At 40.8% G+C, this 24,418-nt stretch overlaps 2 protein-coding genes and 1 pseudogene across 2 annotated transcripts in view; 1 reads left to right on the top strand and 2 right to left on the bottom strand.

The window, feature by feature from the left end:
- The window catches only part of Taf9 (TATA-box binding protein associated factor 9), a 720,252-nt gene that overhangs the window by 467,369 nt on the left and 228,465 nt on the right, over nucleotides 1–24,418 (bottom strand). The window lies entirely within an intron of this gene.
- The window catches only part of Bdp1 (B double prime 1, subunit of RNA polymerase III transcription initiation factor IIIB), a 92,953-nt gene that overhangs the window by 24,658 nt on the left and 43,877 nt on the right, over nucleotides 1–24,418 (top strand). Inside the window, exons 9-16 of the mRNA XM_051172466.1 lie at nucleotides 4,264–4,404; nucleotides 5,699–5,974; nucleotides 10,163–10,298; nucleotides 11,447–11,605; nucleotides 13,290–13,449; nucleotides 14,123–14,214; nucleotides 16,592–16,811; nucleotides 18,276–18,406. Coding sequence (XP_051028423.1) covers nucleotides 4,264–4,404; nucleotides 5,699–5,974; nucleotides 10,163–10,298; nucleotides 11,447–11,605; nucleotides 13,290–13,449; nucleotides 14,123–14,214; nucleotides 16,592–16,811; nucleotides 18,276–18,406 — 1,315 coding nt within the window. The remainder of the gene's footprint in view (nucleotides 1–4,263; nucleotides 4,405–5,698; nucleotides 5,975–10,162; nucleotides 10,299–11,446; nucleotides 11,606–13,289; nucleotides 13,450–14,122; nucleotides 14,215–16,591; nucleotides 16,812–18,275; nucleotides 18,407–24,418) is intronic.
- On the bottom strand, nucleotides 23,331–23,795 carry LOC127212353 (60S ribosomal protein L29-like; annotated as a pseudogene).

The raw sequence follows: 24,418 nt of genomic DNA, 5'->3' as shown, positions 1-24,418 counted from the left end.
GGTTTTTTTTTAAAAGATTTGTTTATTTATTAAGTATACAGTGTTTTGCATGCATGTATGCCTGCAGGCCAGAAGAGGGCACCAGATCTCATTATACATGGTTGTGAACCATGTTGTAGCTGGGATTTGAACTCAGGACCTTTAGAAAAGCAGACGTTGCTCTTAACCCCTGAGCCATCTCTCCAGCCCGGATCCTAGGTTTTTAAGTCCTCTAGAACTATATAACGATTCTTTATGGATTCCTTGAGTACTAGTTTATTGTTGTGTACATTCAGAACAGACTCGCACTTTACATGTACCGCTTTTCCTGAGGCATTTTTGTGATCTCCATGCACATTTACCAAAGTTTAGAGGTAAAGTCCGCCCCCCCCCCCCCCCCCCCCCGCCCCAACACCGTGCTTCTCTGTGTAGCCTTGACTGTCCTGGACTCATTTTTTAGACCAGGCTGGCCTCGAACTCACAGCAATCCAGCAGCCTCTGTCCCCCGAGTGCTGGGATTAAAGAGGTGTGCCACCACGCCTGACCTAGAGGTAAAGTTTAAGGAAGGATTCCTTTACAGACTCATTCCTGATTTGTTTACCAATTGTCTAATATTGTACAGTTGACATTTACAATATTTTTTATTTCATTGAATTGTTTTATATTTACTTCCTATTTTATTGCTGCTAAGAAGAATACATAGTGAAATGGCTATAATAGGAAAGAGTGAATGTTGTAATTGTAAGGCATTTGGAGTATGTTTTAATTATCTTCAATTATATTTAAGCGGTGAAAATTGAACCCAGGTTCTTGTGCCAGCTAGTGCATGTGCTCTACCACTAAATTACCTCCTGGCCCTATCCTTGGCACTTATAATAATTGATACATAGTTGAAAGTATAATTTGAATTTTAACAAAGATATACCCTAATAACCAGCACCTTGAGTTATACATAGAATATTTTCCTCAACTCAGAAGCCCCTTTGTTCCCTTGTTTTGGTAGCCCAAGGACACTGCTATTTCAATTTGAATTACCATGGACTAGTTTAGCATGTTTGAAATCATCTATTTCATTGAATCATACAATGTTTGGGGTCTGATTTCTTTTACTTTCATTTTTGAAATTCACTCATTTTATTGCTTGTATCAATAGTTTGATCCGCTTATTAGGTTGGTGTAAAAGTAATTTTTTTTCATTGTTAAAATTATCATTTTATATTGATTACATTCTTAAATATGGTTGTATTATATATCTTTTTAATACATGTTTCACTTTATGATCTTGTACTGATCACTTATTGCCTATTTATACTATGGAAATCATATTAGACAAAAAGCAAATTCAATATATTCTTTTAAATTGTTTGAAGATTTATTTTTATATGACTGAATGCCTGTCTGTGCAGTCCATGCATGCAGTTCCTACAGAGAACAGAAATGGGTATCAGATCCCCTGGAATTGGAGTTACACATGGTTGTGAACTACTCTGAGGATGCTGGGAATTTAATCTTTGAAGAGCAGCGTCTTAGTTAGGGTTACTGTTGCTGTGATGGAACACCATGACCAGAGCTACTTCAGGAGGAAACAGTTTATTTGGCTTATACTTCCATATTACTGTTCATGATTGAAGGAAGTCAGCACAGGAACCTGGAGGCAGGAGCTGATGCAGAGGTCTTGGAGGAAGGCTGCCCACTGGCTTGTTCTTCGTGGCTTGCTCAGTTGCTTTCTTACAGAACCCAGGAGGACCAGCCCATGGTGTCCCCACCAACAGTGGGCTGGACCCTTTCCCATCACTCACTAATTAAGAACATAGGCTTGCCTCAGCCTGATTTTTATGGAGGCATTTTCTTAGTTGAGTCTCCTTCCTTTTCAATGACCCAGGCTTGTGTCAAGTTGATGTAAAACTAGCCAGCATGGGCAGCCAGTGTTCTTAACTATTGAGCCAGGTCTACTGCCTCTCAAGTGTTTTCTTCCTTGAATTCAAAATGGGTCAAGTATGTGGAAAAAATGCAGCAATAACAATGCATTTGGTCCAGGAACTGTTAAGGAATATACAGTTGCAATAATGGTTCAAGAAGGTTTGCAAAGAAGAGGAGAATCCTGAAGGCGAGGAATGTAACAAACTGAGCAGTTCGTGAATCTGAAAATGCTTCATTAAAGAAAAAAAATCATCATTTTGAACTGTTGTTCTGATTCTATGTACAACAGTGTTCTCTCTCTCTCTCTCTCTCTCTCTCTCTCTCTCTCTCTCTCTCTCTCTCTCTCTCTCTCTCTCTCTAGCCTTGGCTGTCCTGGATTTCACTCTGGAGACCAAGCAGGCCTTGAACTCTTGAACTTACAGAGATCCACCTGCTCTTCCTCCCCGAATACTGGGATTAAAGATGTGCACCACCACCTCCCAACTAATGTACCATTCCTTACTTGGATTGTGACATGCATGAAAAGTGGGTGGTGTTGTGGACCATGTAAGACAACTAAGCAGTGACCGACGACACAGTGTTGGGCTGAAAAGGAGCTTCAGAGTACTTCCCAGTCATATTTGAGCTCTGCCCCAGAAAGGAGGGGGCTGCACATTTAGTTTTTATTCACCTGAGGTAATTGTTGTCTTGGATGCTTACTACTTCCTTCTAACGTAGGCCTAGCTAGTCCTAGAAGTTTCTAGCCTCCAAACACTCTACTCTAGGCCCAGAACGGTTTCAGCCTCTGAGACTTACTGCTGAATAAACTCACCCTTTCTGAACTCTGGCTGGCTGGTTCAACTCAGTTGTTCTGGCTCAAACTCCTCTCTAAGCTCATTGGTTCAATCTGGTTTCTCTCTCGGCTGCTGAGTTGCTCTGCTTGGTCTCAAACTAGCCTTATCAACCCATTCTAATCTTCTGGCTCCTTGTTCTCTGGCTCACTCTGTCTTCATACGTGTCTAGCTTGTTCTCTCTTCAACCTCTCCCTGTCACCTCTCCAGGTGAATCTCCGTCAGATAGCCTCTTCTTCTTGTGTTCTCATGAGAGTTGGGCATGCCTTACTCTGTTAAGTCTTTCTCTGGTGAGTCACTTTGTCTGCCTCACAATTAGATGTCATTTTCAAACATGGCTGCTTCTTTCTACATTGTTTGGGATTAAAGACGTGTACAAAGGATGAGTCTGTATTCCAGCTGGACTAAAATCCCTGTACAGAGAGCTTATGATTACTGCCTGGTGGTTTGTCACTAGTCTGATCCACAGCTTTCTGAAATGTGATGAAACTATTACATCTGAGAAATATGCCAAACAAATTTGCGAGCTATGCAGTCAGCACTGGTCAACAGAAAGGGCTTGATTCTCCACAATGCCCAACCGTGTATCATACAACCAATACTTCGGAAGTTGAAACTTGAACAAATTAGGCAAATCTGTTGCTTTGAGTCAAGGTCTCTCTGTAGGACCCTAGCTGCTCTGGAACTTGCTATGCAAGGCAAGGTTGCCTTAAACTCAGAGATATGCTCCCTTTGGCATCAAAGGTGTGTGCCACCACACCCAGCTCAGGCTACGAAGGTTTGCTTTATCTCCTATGGTCACCTGACCCTTGTCAGTTTACTGCTACTTCCTCAAGCATCTCAATATTTTTTTTTTAAGGAAAATGTTTTCCAAGAGTTCACTGAATCCCAAGTATGGATTTTACACTACTGTAATAAAAACAAAATAAAACAGAACACCTTAATTTTAATTGACAAAAATGTTGATTGGAATGGATTCTATCTTGATTAAGAAAGATGTATTTGAACCTATTTATTTATTTATTATGTACAGTGTTCTGCCTGCATATATGCTAGCACAACAGAAGAGGGCACCAGATCTCATTATAGATGGTTGTGAGCCACCTTGTGGTTGCTGGGAATTGAACTCAGGACCTTTGGGAGAGAGCCAGTACTCTTAACCTCTGAGCCATCTCTCCAGCCATGAACCTGTTTATAATGACACAAAATGCACTGTCTAAAACAGCAGTTCCTTTTTCACCAACCTAATATTTTAGTTTAATTTACTTTTTACTGCTAGGGCTTGAACCCAGGGCATGCTATATAAGTTCTGTGCGTCTAAGCTTTTCTACACTTAGCCCTTATTTGTTAAATTACCATTTCTTTTATTACTTGATGATGTTATATATTTATTTATCCATGCTCTGTCTAATAAATCAGTCCATTTGATTTGGTTGTTGTAATACTTTGACAACAGAAAGCTTTTTTTATTTGTTTTAGAAAGCTCTTTTTTAAAAAATAAAAAACTTAAAAATTTTCCCTTCTTTTTAAACAGAGGAAAAACGCCCTTTTGACTTCGATTTTTTTGCTCATTTGCTTCAGAAAGTTCTTGCTGAAGAGGAAAAAAGAAAGCAAAAATCTACTAAATGTCAGAGTTTAAAGGAAAAGGCCTCCAAACCACAGAAAAACACAAAAGGTATTGATTGTGCAGTTTGATTTAGTGGTGAGTTTACAGTATTGCTTCTTAGGCATTGAGAGCTCAGGATTACTCATGTAGTTGACACTATCAGAGTGCACAGTTGGAGGCAATCAGTAACAATAACATTCATCACCCTCATCATCATCATCATCATCATCATCATCATCAGTAATGCTTTGCCAGTTATCTGGGCTGAGACAGCAGCTCCCTATTAATGGTTAATTTTTTTGTTTGTGTGTTAACATGTATGTGTGTGTGTGCGCATCAGTTGGCGCTTTGCAGAGAGGCTTGAAATGGGCTGAAGAAATGGCTCAGAGGTTAAGAATGCTTTGTTGCTCTTATATCTGACTGGAATTTGGTTCCCAACAACTGTGCTGGTGTGGCTTACAGCTCTGTGGCATTTGGTGCCTTCTTCTAGCTTCTCAGATACCCATATATTGTGTGGGCATGCTCACACACAAACACGTTTAAGAGAAAAAGAAAGATATTTCAGTCTGGGGATGTAATTTAGTACTTGTGAAAAATGCACAAGACTGCCTGGATTTGATCCCCAGCTCTGCAAAACAATAAAAAAGAACCTTGGTTTGGGCAGGAGGATCAGAAGTTCATACCTAGTTTCAATTACATAGTTTGAAGTAACCTGGGATGCATCAGACCTTGTCTCAAGATTGGCCAACCAACCAACCAACCCACCCCAGATAATACAAAAGATAGAATCCTAGAACTCTTTGTCCTATCTGGCTATCTGATTAAAGTAAATTCTTCTGACATCCCAGAAATTATTGACACCAAGCCATTTCCTGTGCTGCACAGTGTGTGTGTGTGTGTGTGTGTGTGTGTGTGTGTGTGTGTGTGTGTGTGTATGTGCGTGTATGTGTGTGTATGTATGTGTTTTTTAATGGAAATGTAAGCTCATGAATATGCAAACATTTCTTCCACTTGAAGCTTTTAAATAATATACTTTGAATCCCATCACATTACTACATCTAACCTACTTTATTTTGTATGTATGAGTTCTTTTTTCATTGGGGGAGGCAATGCTGGCAGTTGAACCCATGGCCTTGTGTATGCTAATAAGGATGCATTTTACCACTGGGCCGTGCTCTATCCTGCACCTGCATGGAGCTTTATGGTGTGACTGTTAAAATTGGCTTCCTATATTTTAGTCTGTCTTCAGTTTTTTACACAAAAGTAACATGATAGAATATACTTCTGGGCATTTATCATCTTTCCTTTCAATAAGTTTTCTGTAAGTAGTTCATATAGTTATAACAATTTCTCTTGTTTTTAGCAAAAAAAGTAACTACTGAAGAAGTCAATGATGATCCAGATGAGTCTGTAAATAGTAACGTTTCAGACCCAGAAAGATCTCAAAAGGATACCGAGACAGTGGATGAAGAGGAATCACCAAGCTCATCGGGACAGCATTTAGAACAAGTGATGGTAGAGCAAGACCAAAGTCAAGAGAAGAGGAGGACCCAAAATGAAGCTAAGCAACAGGAAGCAACAGCTCTTTCAGGAAATGTCCTTGTTCATTCAAGCCCTCCTGAAGCAGAAATACACAACAGTAGGTTTCTAACACATTCTAGAAACCTCTGTTTTACTTAAAAAGACATGAGTAGTAATGTGTATAACAGATGCTATCCTTGTGGATAACAGCAACTGCTAATGCTTACTGAGCGTTTGTGCTCAGTACTATGTTACATCTTGCCATCTTACTTTTAGTTAAAGGGAAAAACATAACTGTAGAAAACAAAAAGGCGAAACAGAGAGTTTTCTCAAGATTACTCCAAAGATGTATTTCCCACGTGTTCCCATTAATAGTCATTGGTAATCACATTATGTTAATGAAACTCAGGATTTTATGGTCTGCCTTCATGTGATACTTCTGAACCTGTATTATGTTCCTTATTGTGAAAGGAGCTAGTAGAATTTGCTGTTAAGAGTTATTTTGATAATACTGTGTTTGTTTCTCATTGAGACTCTATGATATTATTTGTTTAACAAGCTTCACAGCACAATATGAGCAGTTCCTACTCTATTCTTCACCCTTTAAGCTAATCTCGCTCCCTCTCAGCTTAAATCCCAGAGATACTTGACCTTGATGGCCTTTCCTGCTTAGCTGAATTTCTCCTGGTGTTTCCTGGACCTCAGCCCATGACTCAATCCCCTACTTCCTCCTCTAACTCCTCCTCCCCGGCTGGCAGGAAGTCCAATGCTATGCTCTCCCCTGCTCAGTGATTGGCTATAAGCTGCTTTATTGGCATCTGGGGGATAATTGGGGAGCAGATACAACATTGAGACCGAAGATTTTCAGATCAAGGGTTGCAGCCAGATATGGAGCCATACAGAAGTCAGCTTTGGAATTGCGTAGTAACTGTATGTCTACAGTTTGCATTTCTATTTTCCTTCTTATACTTTTAGAATGCAAACTAACTAAAGTTTAAGTGTTGCTTGGAGACAGACACTAAAACCTGGGAGGAGACTTGGGTCCTTCTTAAGAGTTTTAAGTGTTAAGGATGCTTAGAGCCAACAGTAAGGCTGGAGACACTGCTCAGTAGTAGAGCGTGTGCTTAGCGTGTGCAGGATCTTGGGCATACTGCCTGGGTCCACTCTGCCTGCCCCTACCCCAAAACTCAGACAATGAGGCAGAGACGGAGGAAAGCTACTACTAAATTGCAGCAACCTTTTGTTAGTTTATCTAGTTTTTACTAATATGATTTTTTTTTCTTTAAAAAATGCTATTTTTATTCCTTGGGAATTTCATAAATACATAAAATGTAGTTTGATCATTTTCAAGCCTCGGCTGCTCCTGGACCTTCCCCAATGTATCTTTCCCTCAGTTTCATGTCCTTTTTAAAACAAAGCAAAACAAAACAAAAAACCCAAAATAAAACAAGAAACAACCCAGTGAGTCCAGTCAGTATTGCTCATATGTACATGGGTGTGGGTAATTGACTATAGCATAGGCAACCTTACCAGAGACCACAACCCTGAAAAAACTAACTCCTTTCCCCATAGCCATCACATACTCCTCAGGTGAGGGCAGGGGCTGTTGTGGACACCCCCTCCCCCCATGCTGCACTGTTGACTGGCTTAATCTTGTGTTTGTAAATAGAGCTGTGAGTTCATAAGTGAAAGTCCCCCATCATCTCCAGAAGATAATCAGCAGTCTTTCTCAACCTCTGGTTCTTAGAAACTTTCTGTGACCTCTGTGATATTCCCCAAGTTTGGGGGTGGTGGGGCTGGGTGACTTTGTTGTACGTTTAAGACAGAACACTCAGCAGTCACTTACATTTGTGCATTTTGACCACTTCTGAGTCTTTGTATTGGTTGTGCTAACTGCAAAAGAAGCTTCTTTGATGAGGATTAAGAGCTGCAGTAATCTTTAGCTATGAAGATAAATATTGAGAAGGCAGTTGATACTATGTCCAGTTAGCCTTAGGCTGTCTCCTATGGTTTATGACATCCATAGCCATGGGTTCCTTGACAGGTTTTTTTCTGCCCAAGCATGAGGTCTCTGCTGTGCATCTGGCTATAAATCTGACGCAGTTGTTATCTCGGTAGCATTTGTGCCACTGTTGCACCAATGGACTTACCTTGTCAAATCTGTTGTTTGCCCCGTTCGTAATAGTAAGACTTGCTAATAACTTTCTCCCTTGGTAGCCAATACGGAGAGCACCTTCCTGCACTATGAGAAGTAGCCAGCAGAGAGGGAAGTCAGTAACAGTTTAATAGACCAGTTCTGGTAGATGAGGTAATAGAATTTTTTTTTCCTTTTGAGATAGGGTCTGATGTAGCCCAGGCTGGACTAGAACTTGCTGTGTAGCCAAGGATGATCTTGAACTTCTGCTTCTCCTGCTTCTACAGTTTAAGAGCTGGGATTACATGCATGTGCTTTTGTGTGCTGCTTATGACTGCCTGCCTGGCTGCCTGCCTGCCTTCCTCCCCTCCCCTCCCCTCTCCTCTCCTTCCCTCCCCTCCCCTCCCCTCCCCTCCCCTCCCCTCCCCTCCCCTCCCCTCCCCTCCCCTCCCCTCCCTCCCTCCCTCCCTCCCTCCCTTCCTTTCTTTCTGTTTTTCAAGACAGGGTTTCTCTGTGTAGCCCTGGCTGTCCTGGACCTTCCTCTATAGACCAGGCTTGCCTTGAGTTCAGAGATCCCTGCCTCTGCTGCCTGAGTGCTGGGGTTAAAGGCATGTGCCACAACTCCTGCCTGACAGTTGTCTCATTTATAAGTATTAGAATATTATACTCTTGTTGTTTACCATTACAAAAAATATATGTCGAGGCCCATGGGATAGCTCAGTGGATAAAGGTGCTTAAGTTTGACTCCAGAGACCCACAAAGGAGAAAACCAACTCCTTTTAGTTGCTTTCTGATCTCCACATGGCCACTGTGCTAAAACGCATGCGTGTGTGTGTGCGCGCGTGCGCACACACACACACACAGACAGAGTAGATGAATAAATAAATAAATGAAAAATATTTTTAAATTAAAGAAAACTGAGTAAAGTTGCAAGTGCTTGTAATCCCACCATTTAGGTGGTAAAGGTAAGTAAATAAATTCCGAAGTTCAAGACTGTCTTTGTCTATCTAGTGAGTTCGAGGCTAGCCTAGTACATTAGCATCTGTCTCAACCAAAAGAAAAAGAGAGCTCTTGCGTATAAAGCAGAGGAACTTAGGTATCAGTTCTAGCTCTTTCTCCGTCTTAAGTACTGCTGAGTCATTTGAGATATTGAAACTCAGGTGTTCTTCTTTATCACAGGGTAAATATTAATACTTTTTGTTACATATATTTATTTTGTTTCTGTTTGCATGCTTGTGATGGCTCAGCAGGGAAAAGACACTTGGCATGCAATTCTGACAACTTGAATTCAGTTCCCCAATCCTAAAAGGTGAAGGAGAGAAGCAGCTATGCAGAGTTGTCTTCTGACCTCCGTGTGCATGTGATAGAACATGTGGGCACTCATGCACACAAATGATAATAAATAATAAAAATTTAAAATAAAAGAGGGCTGGAGAGATGCTAAGCTATTAGAAGCTAAGGCTTAGAACAACAACAGCAAAATGTCCAAGAAAAAACAAAACTGAAGTGTTAAGTGGATTAATGTTTTGTAAGAAAAGACAAATGTTACATGTAAATCCCTTATGCTTTAAATCTAGATGATGTCTGTTGAATGATTATTAATATTTAATATTGATTTACTTTAATAAAACAGCGGTTATTCCTTAATTAGCTTTATGCCCAAATAACAAAAGAGAGACTCGGATCTATTCAATTAGCCTAGACACAGTGCTGCTCAATAATTGCTCCATCTTAACCCTCCAGCCTAGTATAGTTTCCTCCCGGTCACATTTCCCACATTATTCTTGTTTTTTCTTTTACTCATCTTCTAGATCCAGCTCCTTTCTCTTGGTGCTTCCCCGTCCTCTCCACAAGCATCCCTCCTGCCCTTCCTGCTCTTTCTCCTTCCCTCACTGGTCCCGCATGACCCACCCAATGTCTTGCTCAGCATTGGTTAGTTGGTTTTTATTGGCAATACAAAAAAAAAAAAAAAAAGGAACACGTTTACGCAAACTTGAGACAGGAAATAATTAGAATAAACATCAGAATGCAGGGTCCAGATTGAAATCTTGATAGTGGGGTGGAGAAATCAGCTTTTGAATGAACAAAGGCAACTGTACACAATCCACAGGAACGTTATGTCAACAAATATCTTTGCCATTTTTTGCAATAATGTCTCTTTTATATTCCTAGATACATATCCTGAGGAAAATGAAAGTGAGTGCAATGTGGAAGAGATACCCTCCTTTACACAAAGCACAGCTGACATGGCAGGGTTAGCATCCAGCGAAAAGGTGGAGATGAGGACGGAGCCCATCTCGTCCACATGGTACTTTCTTCCTCTTAATTGGCTTTATCTACATCTTCTGAGGGAGGAGTATTGAAGTCTTCAACTGTCATTGTGGATTTACACTTTTTTTTTCCCCTGAGACATGGTTTCTCTGTGTAGTCTTAGCTGTCCTTGACTTACTTTGTAGACCAGGCTGGCTTCTAACTCAGAGCGATCTGCCTGCCTCTGCCTCCCTGAGTGCTGAGATTACAGGCGTGCACCACCACACGCAGTTTGATTTATACTCTTTTTTTGTTTGCTTTCCTTTATTTATTTTCAAACTTTTTTGTTAGGCTCCTAAATAACTAAGATTGTTGTGTCTTGATAAATTTTTAAAAAAGATTTATTTTTGTTATTTAGTTATTTGTGCATGTGTGTGCATCTGTGTGGATGTATGCATGCACATGAATGTAGGTGCTTACAGAGGCATTGAATTCCCCTGGAACTGGGATTCTAGCTGATTGTGACTGCTTGATACAGATGCTAGGAGCTGAACATGAGACCTCTGCAAGAACAGTATGCACCCGTAACTGCTGAGCCCTTTCTCCAGCTTCCTGGTTAATTTTTTTTGTTTAATCATTGTGTATTATGTTTATGCTTGTGCACACGTAAAATGCCAGCACTGAGGATGCCGAGGCAGGAAGATTGCAAGGTCAGGGTTAGCTTGGGTGACCTAGCAGGCTCTAGGTTTCCTTGGACTATTCAGTAGTTTCTGCTCCCGAGACAAATAAGCACACAGACAAACAAATCCTCCTTTTGTAGTCTCCCAGGTGCTGGGAGTACAGGTACGGACCACTGATCAAGTTTCATTCCCAGCACCCGTATAAAAGGCCAGGTATAGTGGCACACAGTGATAATGGCAGTGTGTAGGAGGCAGAGATGAGATAATGCCCTTGGGCTTGCTTACCAGCCATCCCAGGCTAATTGGTAAGCCTCAGGCCAGTGAAAGATCCTGTCTCAAAAACACAACACAGACAGTTCCTGAACAATGACGAGAGGTTTCATACTGTACCAGTATGCACGCGCGCGCGCGCACACACACACACACACACACACACACACACACACACACACACACAGTATCTGTTAGTGGTGTGAAACTTAACTCCAGGAATTCCTTTCTTCCTGATGCATTTTTCCTTCCTCAGTGATCAGCATGACATCATGCCACTAGCAAGTGAGTCCTCAGGGTCACCTGTTGCGGCTGTGCCTGTGTCCGGAGCCGGAGGGGCTGCTTCTAGTGAAGTGACGAGTGCCGAGCATGCCTGTGCAGAGGGGGGAAGTGCCGGCCCAGACAACAAGTCACCGTAAGTACTGTCTGCACTAGCACTTCTTGTAAAAAACCATTTCATTCTTTTTCTGATTCTGAGATTAAACCCAGGACCTCACACATATTTGCAAGCCTTCTAAGATTTAAGGCTGAGCTGTATCTTTAGCCTTTGATAACTTCTTTTTAAAAGATATGTATTTACCATTTTGAAGTGTGTGTGTGTCTGCCTGCCTGCCTGCTTGTCTATGTATATGTGGATTTTAGTTAATTCCAGATGGAATCAAGATGACAACCCAAAATAGCCACCACAGGCCTACACACCCACCCACATCCACACACACACATGAATACACATGTACACCATATGCATATGAAAAGAAAAAGAAAACCTGTTCAGCTCATGAGTGCTTATTTTCAGTAAAGCATGCCACATTGAGAATCAATTTTTTAAGATTAATTTTTGGAATAAACTAAGCATAACAAAGCATAAAAAGACACAGACACACCGTCTTCTCTCCTCCTAACAAGCAAGCTGGACTACGTCTTCTGTATGTGTATGTTGAGACAAGTACGAGCTTCTTAAAAATGTTTTAAAGCCTAATTGCACCCCACTTATGTAACATCTTAGTTCCCCATGCCTTTCTGTAAAAGTTGCCTCCCTCCCCGCTTTTCCTTTTTCTGGTCTTTTGAGGCAGGGCTTCTCTCTGTAGCGCTGGTTGTGCTGGACCTAGCTCTGTAGACCCGGCTGGCTTCGCGCTCAGAGAGCTGCCTGCTTCTGCCTCCTGAGTGCTGAGATTAAAGGTGTGCGCCACCACCGCCTGGCTGGAAAGGTCTCTTTATTTTTATAATTTGGTAGTGTTTCATTGTATGAATGTGTCCTAGTTTGTGGTGTTTGTTCTCTACTCATGGCCACTGACGTTGTTTATTCAAACAATGCTCATGATCTTACGATCTTATGCTTTCACTTTTATGCCAGATTGCAAGTATGTTTTTAAGTGAAGGTTTTAACAATTAAACTATTTCTGTAAAGGATGTGGCCTGTGTGTGTGTGTGTGTGTGTGTGTGTGTGTGTGTGTGTGTGTGTGTGTACACGCACGCTATATTGTCAGCATAGTACAAGGGATAGAGCCAGCTTTATTTTACTTGTTAAACAATTTTCCCATCAGAATTTAGTTTTTTGTAGTGGTTATTTTAATTTTGATTTTTTGTTTTGTTTTTGTGTTTTGACATAGGGTCTTGCTAGGTAGTTCTGGCTGTACTGGAACTTATTGTGTATTTGAGGCTGGCCTCAGACTCAGATCCACTTCTCTCTTCTTCCTGAGAGCTTGGTGGAAAGATGTGCACTGTTGAACGAATTATTTTTAAGAATTCTGTGTTATGCATTTCAACTTTACTATTTTGAGATACTCTCTTTATTGTGTTATAAAATCATGTCTGTTTTTAAATAATTTTTTATTTCATTTCATTTATATGTTTATACATTTGGTTCCACTATGCATCTTAACTAGTGATGTTGATGGTAATTTTTAACATCTGATAGAATGAATCTGTTTTCAGTTCTCTTTGCGACTCTCATCCTTGGTAAGTTTTAAGGAGCTCTTTAAACCCACTTGTCTTTCTTTTTCTAGCTTTTTAGAGTTTCATTTGATTATGATTACTTGTTGGTTGCAATGTAAATAATAATACTCTCTCTCTCTTTTTTTTTTTTTTTTTTCCTTAAGAGAGACTGAACAAGCAGAAAATGTTAAACCAAAATCAAGAGGTCGGCTCCAGAGACCTAAGCCTAATCTGTCCAGGGCAGTTGGGAAGAAATCAGTTGTTTCACAAGATAAACAAGATGAAAGGAGCAAGAATTCACCGTCAGAATCTTCAGCTGAAAAGGTGTGGCTTAATAGCTGGTGTGAAATTAAAATTATGAAAATACTTTCTAAGTTATTACAAATATTAGCTTGTAATTTCAAGCTATTGTTACGAATAGAAAAACATGAAAATCTAAGATCATATTTGTTTTTATTGGTCTTGGTTTCATTGTTTACTTTAAAATGTGGCCTATAACATTTGAAAAAAAAATCTCCTTGATGATAAATTTGATGTTTATGTGCTGTTAGGGGTTGAGCCTGGCTCATGCTAGGCAAACATTTTACCACTGACCTACATCCCCCAGCTCACTTTTTAAATTGTATAAAATGTTTATTTATATTATTTCTTGTGTGTGTGATTTCATGTTTCTGTTCCATGCATTTGTGTGTGTACATATATGTGCACATGTGTGTAGAGGCCAGAGATCAGCTTCAGTGTTAGTTCTTGGGAGCCATCTAGCTTGCTTCTGAGATGGGATTTCTTTTCTGTCTGAGGGTTACCTTTAAGCTAGGACAGCTGACCGATGAGTTTTAGGTATCTGCTAGTCTCCGCCTTACCAGGACTATAAGCATCCTGTTTACTGAGCCATCTCTTTGGCCTCAGGTTTTTTTTTTTTTTTCCTTTTTGTTGTTTGTTTAATTAGTAAGTAAAGTAATTTTAGTAAGTAGCTTAATGTGAAATATTACATTTACAGAATCACATGGAAAAGGAGAGAAGGAATGTATCTGAAAATTTTGGGACAGATAATACAGAAAGAGAGAACTCAGGTGCTGAAACTGTGTCTGAGTAAGTACTTGGGAAGAAATGACCTTCAGAAGTGATTCTAATTACTAGGTTCTTCTTTCTTTTTTTGAAGATTTATTTATTTATTATGTATACAGTGTTCTGCTTGCATGTACACCTGCATGCCAGAAGAGGGTACTAGATCTCATTATAGATGGTAGTGAGCCACCATGTGGTTGCTGGGAATTGAACTCAGGACCTTTGGAAGAGCAGCCAGTGCTCTTAACCTCTGAGCCATCTCTTCAGCCCCCATAATTATTAGTTTTCATTTTAATGAAGTCTGAATTTTTCAACTAGGGTGTATCATCTATTTTCATTTTAGATAGTAGCAAGAAATAATACTAATGCTCTGTGTGCTTGATATCGTAGGTAGAAATGATGGTGTGGGCAGGACTAGGGCTGTGTCCCATTGCCTGGCCTGTGCAGAGCTCTGGGTTCAGTCAGGAATCCCATGTAAACTAGGTATGGTAGCATATGCTTATGATGCCAGCTCTTGAGGTGCAGAGGTGAGAGAATCAGACATTTAAGGTTATCTTCTGTATCTACAGAGTGATTTGAGGGCCAGCCTGTGATACAGGAGACCAGTCTCAAAAATAAGTAAAAAATTTAAAAGACCATATGAATTCATAGTTAGCAGTTTTGTGCTTTCTTTCTTTCTTTTTTTTTTTTTTAAAGATTTATTTATTAAGTATACAGTATTGTCTGCTTGTAGGCCAGATGAGGGCATCAGGTTACATTATAGATGGTTCTGACCCACCATGTGGTTGCTGGGAATTGAACTCAGGACCTTTGGAAGAGCAGGCGGTGCTCTTAACCACTGAGCCATCTCTCCAGCCCCAGTTTTGTGCTTTCTTTAATTTCCTAATCTTTGCTAGCAAGTCTTGTCAAGTAAATAAATGATTAAGATATATCTGTGGATGGTTATATTGTATCAAGTGACTTCTACAGGACGATTTAACTTAATAGGGATATAAGCCAGCTTATCTAGAGATATGGTTGTGATCAGTAGAGTCTGGGCTAATAATGGGATGCTATTCATTAAGTTAGCACTTTTCCCTAGCACGTTGAATGATTATTAATATCCAATATTGATTTATAATTTTAGTATAATCATGGTTACTCCTTAGCCAGGTATATACTCAAATATCCAAACACACTAGGATATATTTAATTAGCCTATAGCATAATGCTGTGCAATACTTGCTCCATACTAAATCTCCAGGATAATATAACTTCCTCCCATTCAAATTTCCCACATTATACTTTTTTTTTTAAACTCATCTTCTAGGTCTGGTTCGTTTTCCAGTCTTCTCCATCTACATCCCTCCTTTCCTTCCTGCTCTTTCTCCTCCCCTCACTGGACCCAGATGTCCCACCCTATTCTCTGTATTGCTCAGCATTGGCTAGTTGGTTTTTATTGACAGTACAGAGAGCAAATAGTGACATGCTTACACCGAGGCGATAGGAGATACTTAGAAAAACAGCACAATGCAGTGTCCTGATTGAAACCAGATAGTGGGGTGGAGAAATTAGCCCCTGAATGAACAAGGACAAACTCTACACAGTGCACCGGAACATTATGCCAACACTGGCATTATACGCTGATATCCTGAAAGAAGCAATCATATCACATGTTTGGTAGTTACAGGTTTTTCCATTTTTGATGTGAGATTTTGATGGTTGTTAAATACTTTTGGTTTTATTATGTAACATTAATGAATATACCAAATAACATTTTCTCAAATGGGAAATCAGGCATGAATAACATTTCTCTTTGGTTCTCCTGAGAGCCTCAATATCACCTCTCTTTTGGAGAAATTACTTTTTTACGATGTCTATGGTCATTATGTCTGTAAAAATCAATACCACTGCTTACTTAAGAACATTTTGCTAAGCTGTTTATCAGGGTTTTGCTCAAGGTCTTCACCTATTCTCATGGTTTTTGGCATGTGACCACGTGTTTCTTCATTATGCACACACGAGGCCTGGTTGGGGGCTATGTTTTATATGTCCATGTGGAATGTCCAGAGAAGGTGGTGCTAGTGTATGGCTTTCTTACCATCGGCTGTCAGAGTAAGTTCTACTTTACAGTCACATTTTCAGAGGGATTTCATCATCCCTCATCGATGATGGAGAAGCATGTTGGTAGTGGCAGATTTGTCTGTTGGGAGAGGCATGAGGTGGTATCTGTGGTTCTTATAGCTGGGCTTCCAGGGTTATTTGTGAAAGAATGGGTTGTAGATGTATAGTAAATATCTTTCAGTATACTCTTGAGAATACTTGGAAAATATTTTCTATTTAACATGATTTACTTATGTATATAACCAAGCAACTTTATGGCTTTGCTGCAATCATTGCTTTCATTTCTTTATAATTATAGTTTGAGTGAAAAATCTCATATACAGGAAGATAGTCAACCAAAGGTCTTAAGACCTGCACGACTAATGAGGAGCCGAATGCAAAGACCAAAACCAAATGTAGAGAAAGCTGCAGAAAGAAAAGAAATTCTCACGTTGCAGGACAAAATTGGGGCTCATGTAGAGAAGAGTAAAGTGGATGAATCCTGTGTTGATAGAGAAAAAAATGAATCCTGTGTTGGGGTATGTTGATTCTGATAACATTTATTAAGCAATTACATAAGCCTTAATGTAAACTTTTTGAATTTTTAAAATAAGCTTGTGAGTTTGTTTTTGTTTGTTTGTTTGTTTGTTTTTTATGACATTTGTGGCCAAAATCTTAGAGTGAAGAGTTTTATGTTACGTCATTTCTGATATTTGAGCATTGTACACGACTATTTGCTCTCAGCTTACTTCATATTTGGATGTGGTTTTCCCTATGGTTAAGATTGAGATCAAGCATGGTAAGGCAAGCACTCTACCCTTGAGCCATATTCTCAACCTCCTTTTAAAAAAATAGTCACATATGTGATTTTAACATTGGCTTAACTAAAATATTGAAAGTTCCTTTCAAGCGTAATTCCAAAAACGGAAATAATGAATATGTGTGTGAATACATGCATGTGTGCATGCAACGTGTAAAGGACCAAACCTATGGTCTCTTTCCCTAGGAAAGCACCCTTGCTACCAAACTATGTCGCTGGCTCATTGAGTTCTACATTATTTATATAGTCCTTGGAAGAAAGCAAGGCATTATTATTATTTAAGATTTGCTTTTCTTCTGGTATAATTTATTTCTTTTATTTTTGTTTCTTCACTTATTTTCATTTTATGTGCATAGATGTTTTGCCTACATGTGTCTGTATGAGGGTGTCAGATCCTTGGAACTGGAGTTACAGACAGTTGTGAGCTGTTATGTGGTTGTTGGGAATTGAACCCAGATCCTCTGGAAGAGCAGCCAGTGCTCTTAACCTCTGAACCATCTCTCTAGCCCATTTTTTTTATATTTTGGACAGAATCTTATGTAGCCCTGGCTGGCTTCCAACCCACCTAATAACTGAGGATAACATTGAGTTCTGATCCTCCTGCCTCCGCATAAGTGCTGAGATTGTAGGCATGTGCCACCCTGCTCGTTCTGTGTGCTGGGCTGTGTGCGTGGCAGACAAGCCCTCTTTCCAACTGAGCTACATCTCTAGCACTGTCTAGTGCAGTAAGAATTTAGAAATACAAATGCTAGAGCATTCTGAAGAATGAGATGGAAACAGACTGAAATAGATGTGTCTGAAACATTGTTTTCTGATTGGACAGAAAAGAATAGGACTGTGAGATGAGTTAAAGTTGTACCTTATGTAATTTTCTAAGATAGCTAACAGAAAAACACTAAAAGGTGTTTTTTGATTGTTACTTTATAATTTTGTCTTTTTCTTTTTTTTTTTTTTAACCATTTATTTAAACACAAATGAGCTGGAATCTCTTGTAGTTGGATTGTTCTCAAATTCCGTATGTAGCCTAGGCTTGTTTGGGAATGCGATCGTCCTACACCTGTCGCCCAGGTGTTGGAAATCAGCATGCATCATGATACCTGGCTAAGATGGACTTTTCAGTAAAAACTTCAAAAGTTTTGTGTTTCATTGTGAAATCTAAAATATCATAATTTTTGTTATTAAGATTCCTCAACAAATGGAAAAGGAGTCAAATAAAAACTGCCAATGCGAAGATACCCTATCACAGCCTGAAAGAAAGGGTACTTTGGAGCATGTGCAGTCCGATGAGCCCAGAGTTCTTAATGACTGTCCAAGGTAAACATTGTTTTTTCAGTTACATAATTTTGAAATTTTCATTAAGGCCTTAGAGCGCAACAAATTATTTTAAACAAGTCAAATTAATTCTGTGTATTTATTCTGTGTTGGACAGGCGGAGTGTGCGTGTGATAGCATGCATGTGAGGTCAGTGGACAACCTGAGGCGGTCGGTCCTTCTCCCACCACCCGTTCCTTGGGAGTGGCACTCAGGTCATCAGGCTTGGAAGCGCTTTACCTCCCGAGCCATCTCCCTGACCGTACAAAAACAAACAAGGTGGCCTCTCCATCTGTGTACCTATATTATGTTTAAAAGTAGTTAAGGTGCTAGAGAGAAGCCTCAGCTGTTAAGATTGCTTACTGCTCTTGCAGAGGAGCCAAGTTCTGTTCCCATCACTATACCATCCAGCTCACATCTAATTGCAGTTCTAGTTCTAAGGCATTCGATAACTTCTGGCCTCTTTGGGCACCAAAATCCATGTGGTATATATATACACACACATATACATAAAAATAAATCCTTTAAGCTTCTAAAAGGTGGGTAAGATGGTTCACTGGGGAAAGAGCACTTGCTGTCAATTCTGATGACCTGGGGTCCATCTCTGAGTCCCACATGGTGGGACAAGGAACCAGTGCCCATAAGTTGTCCTCTGACCTCCGTGTGTGTGTGGTAGTGCTTGTGCCTCACTGTCGCATTAAATCCATGTAAGGGTGAGTTGTCATTATGTGAAGCTTTATTTAAAAAATGTTGAAGAGTAACTCTTTTCAAGGATTTTATATCATAGCGTTCATGTTAATGCTAAGCTATAGGTGATTTGAAGAAGGCTAGTTAGTATGGACTAGGAGCTGAGTTAATAGGAATAACTTTCCACTTAACATGTTGTATTAATTAGGTGTCTGTGTCTAAAGAAATGCTACTTCTTGGTAATGTCCGATTTTCTAAAATTAGGTCAATTGGATGGAGAGCCCATCCTCTCATAGCCAGGGTTCCTGCTTATTATTTTACCTGTGGTTTTACTAAACCTGATGGAATTATTAGGGTACTTATAGTGTGGTTGTCTTAGTCAGAGTTTCTATTGCTTCAACAAAACTCCATGACCAGAAAGCAAGGTGGGCAGGAAAGGGTTTATTTGACTTACACTTCCATGTTGCTTATCATCAAAGGAGGTCAGGACAGGAACTCAAGCAGGGCAGGAACCTGGAGGCAGGAGCTGATTTAGAAGCCATGGAGGGGTGTGGCTCACTGGCCTGCTTTCTTACAGAACGCAGGGCCACCCAGGGATGGCCCCACCCACATGGGCTGAGACCTCCCTTATTGATGCTAACTGAGAAAATGCCTTACATCTGGATCTTATGGAGATCTTTTTTCAATGGAGGCTCTTTCTTCTCTGATGACTCCAACATGTGTCAAGTTGACAAACAAAAGCAGCCAGTACAGTGGTACTGTTTGAAGTACAAAAATGCGCGGTAACAGTGTGGACTTCATGTGTCTGTTCTCTAACATTTACATTTGCAATTCAGCCTATGATTCAGTATAGGCCTCCTTCACTTCAGGAATTCCCCTTATTCCTTCCTTCATCTATTTCTTTTCTTCGTCTTGCTCCTCATGGCAAGTCCAGAAGACAGCACTTTATAGCACTCTTCCTCATCCTCTGGCTCGTATGTTCTTTCTGTCCCTTTCATGGTGTCCTCAAGTCTTGAGGGGGTTCATGTAGGTGTCCCCGTTCAGGGTTAGCGCCCAACAGTCACTTGTTTTGAACACTTTGACCAGATACGAGTCTCGGAATTACCTGCTACTCACTGCAGAAAGAAACTTTTCTGCCCGAAGTTGACAGCAGCCCTAATAGGTGTGTCTAAATAAAATTACTTAGAAGACAGTTTGACACCATATCCATTTAGGAAAACAACAGTAGAAAGTGCCAAGCCGGAGCCTACAACCTACTCAGTGATGGGTTTTCAAGCAAGGTTACAGTACCAAGTACAATTTCTCTCCTGTGGTGGAGGACTCAGATCCAATCAGAAAGTTATTAGTTCACACACATCTTGTGTGGCCCCCCCCCCCCACACCTTTATGACACTGTTGTACCAGTGGGCACACCTTGCCTGGCAGGTCAGTATTGTAGCCTTCAGGGTTCTCTGGGTAAGACCATTGATGACTTTCTTTTCCATGTCTGCATAACATCTTGTAGCCAGCAGAGAGGAGATTTCTGCTTAGTGCCAATTTGACTTCTCTGTGTCCTGCAACCATAGTGTATTGTGTCTTTAGCAATAGGACCTTACCATCTACTTAGGGAGAACGGAGAGCAGTGGTGATAGCTTTTCCTGTTTGAGGGGCCCCGGAAGCCTTCCTGACCAATAACTCATAAAGAAGTATCTCATATCTGGCACTGAGGTTTCATTTAATAACCTTTGTCCTTGGGAAAGCATTGTCTACCCATACAAGGTGCCTATGTTAAAACTTCTCTAAAATGTGTATGTGAGTGTGTGCCTGTGTGTGTGTGTGAGTGTGCACTCGCACACGCGCTTGCTCACATACATGAATATAATTAACTTACAAAGTAGTGAGTTTCCATAAGGGTTTTTTCACACATTCTTAGTTTTGGTTAATCTACTCCATTCCCTCTTTTCTTCCAACCCAATCCCTGCTTAAACCTTTAACTTTCAGTATTCCTTCCCCCATATTCATAGCACACATGTTCTGCCTTACCTGCTTCTTATACAAATGAAAAGAATCTTAAATGAAACAATAAAGTGAAATCTTCCATCACTAATGTTAATTTTTCTTTTTTGATTTCTATTAATTTTGTCCTTAATATCAGTTATTAAGGTTCACGACAGCTATAAATATCTCAGTTAAATGTAGTTCAATAGGCTGTCTTATTCTGAATTGTTACTGTACTGGCTGGGTTTGTGTCAACTTGACAAAAGTTGGAGTCATCCAAGAGAAAGGATCTTCAGCCTAGAAACGGCCTCCATGAGATCCAGCTGTAAGGCATTTTCTCAATTAGTGATCAGGAGAGGTCCCAAGCCATGGTGGGTGGGGCCGTCCCTGGGTGGTCCTGGGTTCTACAGGAAAGCAGCTGAGCAAGCCATGGAGGGCAAGCCAGCAATCAGCACCCCTCCATGGCCTCTGCATCAGCTCCTGCCTCCAGGTTCCTGCCCTGTTTGAGTTCCTGTCCTGGCTTTTCCAATGATGAACTATAATCTGGAAGTGTGAGCCAAATAAACCCTTTCCTCCCCAACTTGCTTTTTGGTCATGGTATTTTCATCGCAGCAAGATACCATAACTACATTATCGAGACTCACGTTATGAAAGTAAGTTATTTCAAACAGGAAAGATTAATAACTAATGAAATGTGCACAGGCTGTAGTAGTAGTGTGTGCGCAACGTTTTTACTTTGCCTTAAAAAAAAAAAGCTTTGATATAGTGGTCCTAGACAGACATTGTGTGTACTGCTTAGTAGTCCAAGGCTTATTTGCTGGTGGGAGGTGGTTTGGCACTTGGGTGGAGCCTGGTGAATTTTCCTTTACCTTTCATTGGCTGTCATCTTCCAAAGCAGACAACCTGATGCTGTTTAGTTACTCCAAATAGGTTTTAGCATTTATGTTGTTATTAAGTACTAAAGGAGGTTGTTCTGAATATTTAACTTTTATTTAGGCATCGTTTCCAAAGAAAAGTAAATACTGACACTCTTTTTCATAAGAAGAAATGCTTTTCTTTTCATTAACACCTCTTTTCAAAAGTTATCTTACTTTTTTGTTTGTTTGTTTGTTTGTTTTTGGTTTTTCTCTGCGAAATAGCCCTGGCTGTTCTGGAACTCGATCTGTAGACCAGGCTGGCTTCAAACTCAAGAGATTTCGCTTGCCTTTGTTTTTGCCTCCCAAGTGCTAGGATTAAAGGCATGCACCACCGCCACCTGGCACAAATTTCTATTACTTTTAATAGACATAATTGTTTAATTATAGAGTATAGTGTTGGTCATTTAATTCATACATATAAATATACAGTCATTAGCTCAGGGTAGTCAATATGTCTGTTACCATAAACAGTTTTTGTGTGTGTTAAGAATATCTCAGAATATCTCAGTTCCTCTCTACTAGCTGTTTTAAATTATTTGGTCAGTATTCCTGAGTCCAGTTATTCTCCTGTGGTATTGTTGTGTGACAGATTTCTTTTGGAGAGATGCAACATAATCAACATCCAAGTGCCCCAGATAGGGGGCTCACGACAGACCAAAGTACTTGTTGCGCACCAGTGTCCAGTTTGGTGACCTGATGAGTTTTATTGTGGTTGGGGGTTACTGACAGGAACAGAAATGACTCCAGGACAGGTGCATCACTGAAGTCCATCCCAGCATAGGTGTCAGCTCACAAAAGCTAGAGAGCCTGTGCACCCTGCACAGCCTGCAGGCCACTCAACAGACTGGACAGCGGCATCAGGTGGTGTAAGCTCTTCAAGGCAGCTCTCCTGTCTCTGATTCTTCCGGGGGGCTGGGTTTTTTTATTTATTCATTTATTTTTCTTTTGAGAGTCTTGTTTGCAGCTTGCCTTGTCTGAGAGTTGGGCTGATCAGTCTTTACTTTATCTACTCATTCACTCATTCTCTCTCTCTCTCACCCCCGTCCGCACGCACGCACATGTGTTCGTGTTCCTATCGTGTGCTTTGGCATGTGTGTGGAAGTTAGAGAAGAGCTTTCCCAAGTCTTTCTCCTACCTAGCGTTCTCAGAATCACACTCAGGTCATCAAGTTTGTGGAGCAAGCATTTTTACCCTCTGAGTCATCTTGTTGTCCCAGAACTTTTTTTTTTAAGATCTTGCCTTGGTTTTATTTGTAAAAACATCATAGGACACTGGTCACCTGTAAATAGTGTGTAGGTAGGAGTGTCACAGCAGTCCATCAGTCTTCACATTGGCAGAAGCCTTCTCTATGGGGCCTTCACAGGAGCCTGGGCAGCCTTGGGAGCCTGAGCTGGGGCTGCAGCTAGGGCCTTAGCTGGAGCTGCGGCCTCTGCCTTGGTTTGAACCTTGGGCTTTGATTGGCAGAGCCTGTGACCCTTGGCCATGTAGCTTCGAATCCACTCCCCAAGCTTGGGGTGAGCGATGAAAGCAAGCTGGCTGAGTTTGCGGCTGGGGCCCTTTGGCATTTTGGCTTAAGGGCCTCAGACTTCACAAGGCCTTAATGGCCTCTGCACGGCACTCATTGCCTTTGTGTTGTTTGCCTGCATCTTCAGGCCTTTCTTGTTGTGTTTCTTGGCAAAGCACATGTTCCTCAGGAACTTGGGGTCAGCCCCCTTAAGAGATTCGTATCTTTGTGACCGGGGTTTCTTGATGCCATTTCTGTGCCATTTGTGGGACTGGTTGTGTGCGGTGTGGGTCTCGGACTTGGCCATGTCTGCACGATAACCCGCGCTTCCTCAGCGCCTGGAACCAGAAGAGTGTGGCAGAATATTTTAAAGCTCAGTAAATAGCTGTACAGTTGTTCAGTATGACCTACTGAGTAAATGTAATGTTTTATTTAGTGTAGTTTGTACCCAACCAAGATTACTGATTTTCCTCCTCTCCTGCTCCCCTTCTCTGCTTCTCTTTCCCTTCTTGTCTTCTTCCTGCCTCTGTCTTTCCAGAGTCTGGCTAAGTAGCCCCCGGCAGTCCTCAGGGTTGTAGTTCTCTTTCCTCCACAGCCTAATGGTGGGATTTTGGCTTACACAGTTCAATGACCTTTCACCTCCCTCCCTCCCTCCCTCCCTCACTTCCTTCCTTCCTTCCTTCCTTCTCCCTCCCTCCTCCACCCTGCCATCCTCTCAAACACTGTGCAGTATTGGCTGGCTTGGAACTGGCTGTGGAGACCAGACTAGGGTGGAAGTCACAGAGGTCCGCTAGCTTCTTCTAAGTGCTGAGACTAAAGCCCTGCTCTACTTTACCCCACTGATGACCCTATTCAGTAGCTCTCTTCATAGATTTATTGGGTTTGCCATCTGTTGTGATGACGAAAATACAAAGCAAAGAGTGCTGCTGT

The sequence above is a fragment of the Acomys russatus genome, chromosome 30 (genome assembly GCF_903995435.1).
Source record: "Acomys russatus chromosome 30, mAcoRus1.1, whole genome shotgun sequence".
Taxonomy (NCBI): domain Eukaryota; kingdom Metazoa; phylum Chordata; class Mammalia; order Rodentia; family Muridae; genus Acomys; species Acomys russatus.
Note: the sequence above shows the minus strand (reverse complement) of the source record. Positions and strands in the feature narration are given on the sequence as shown.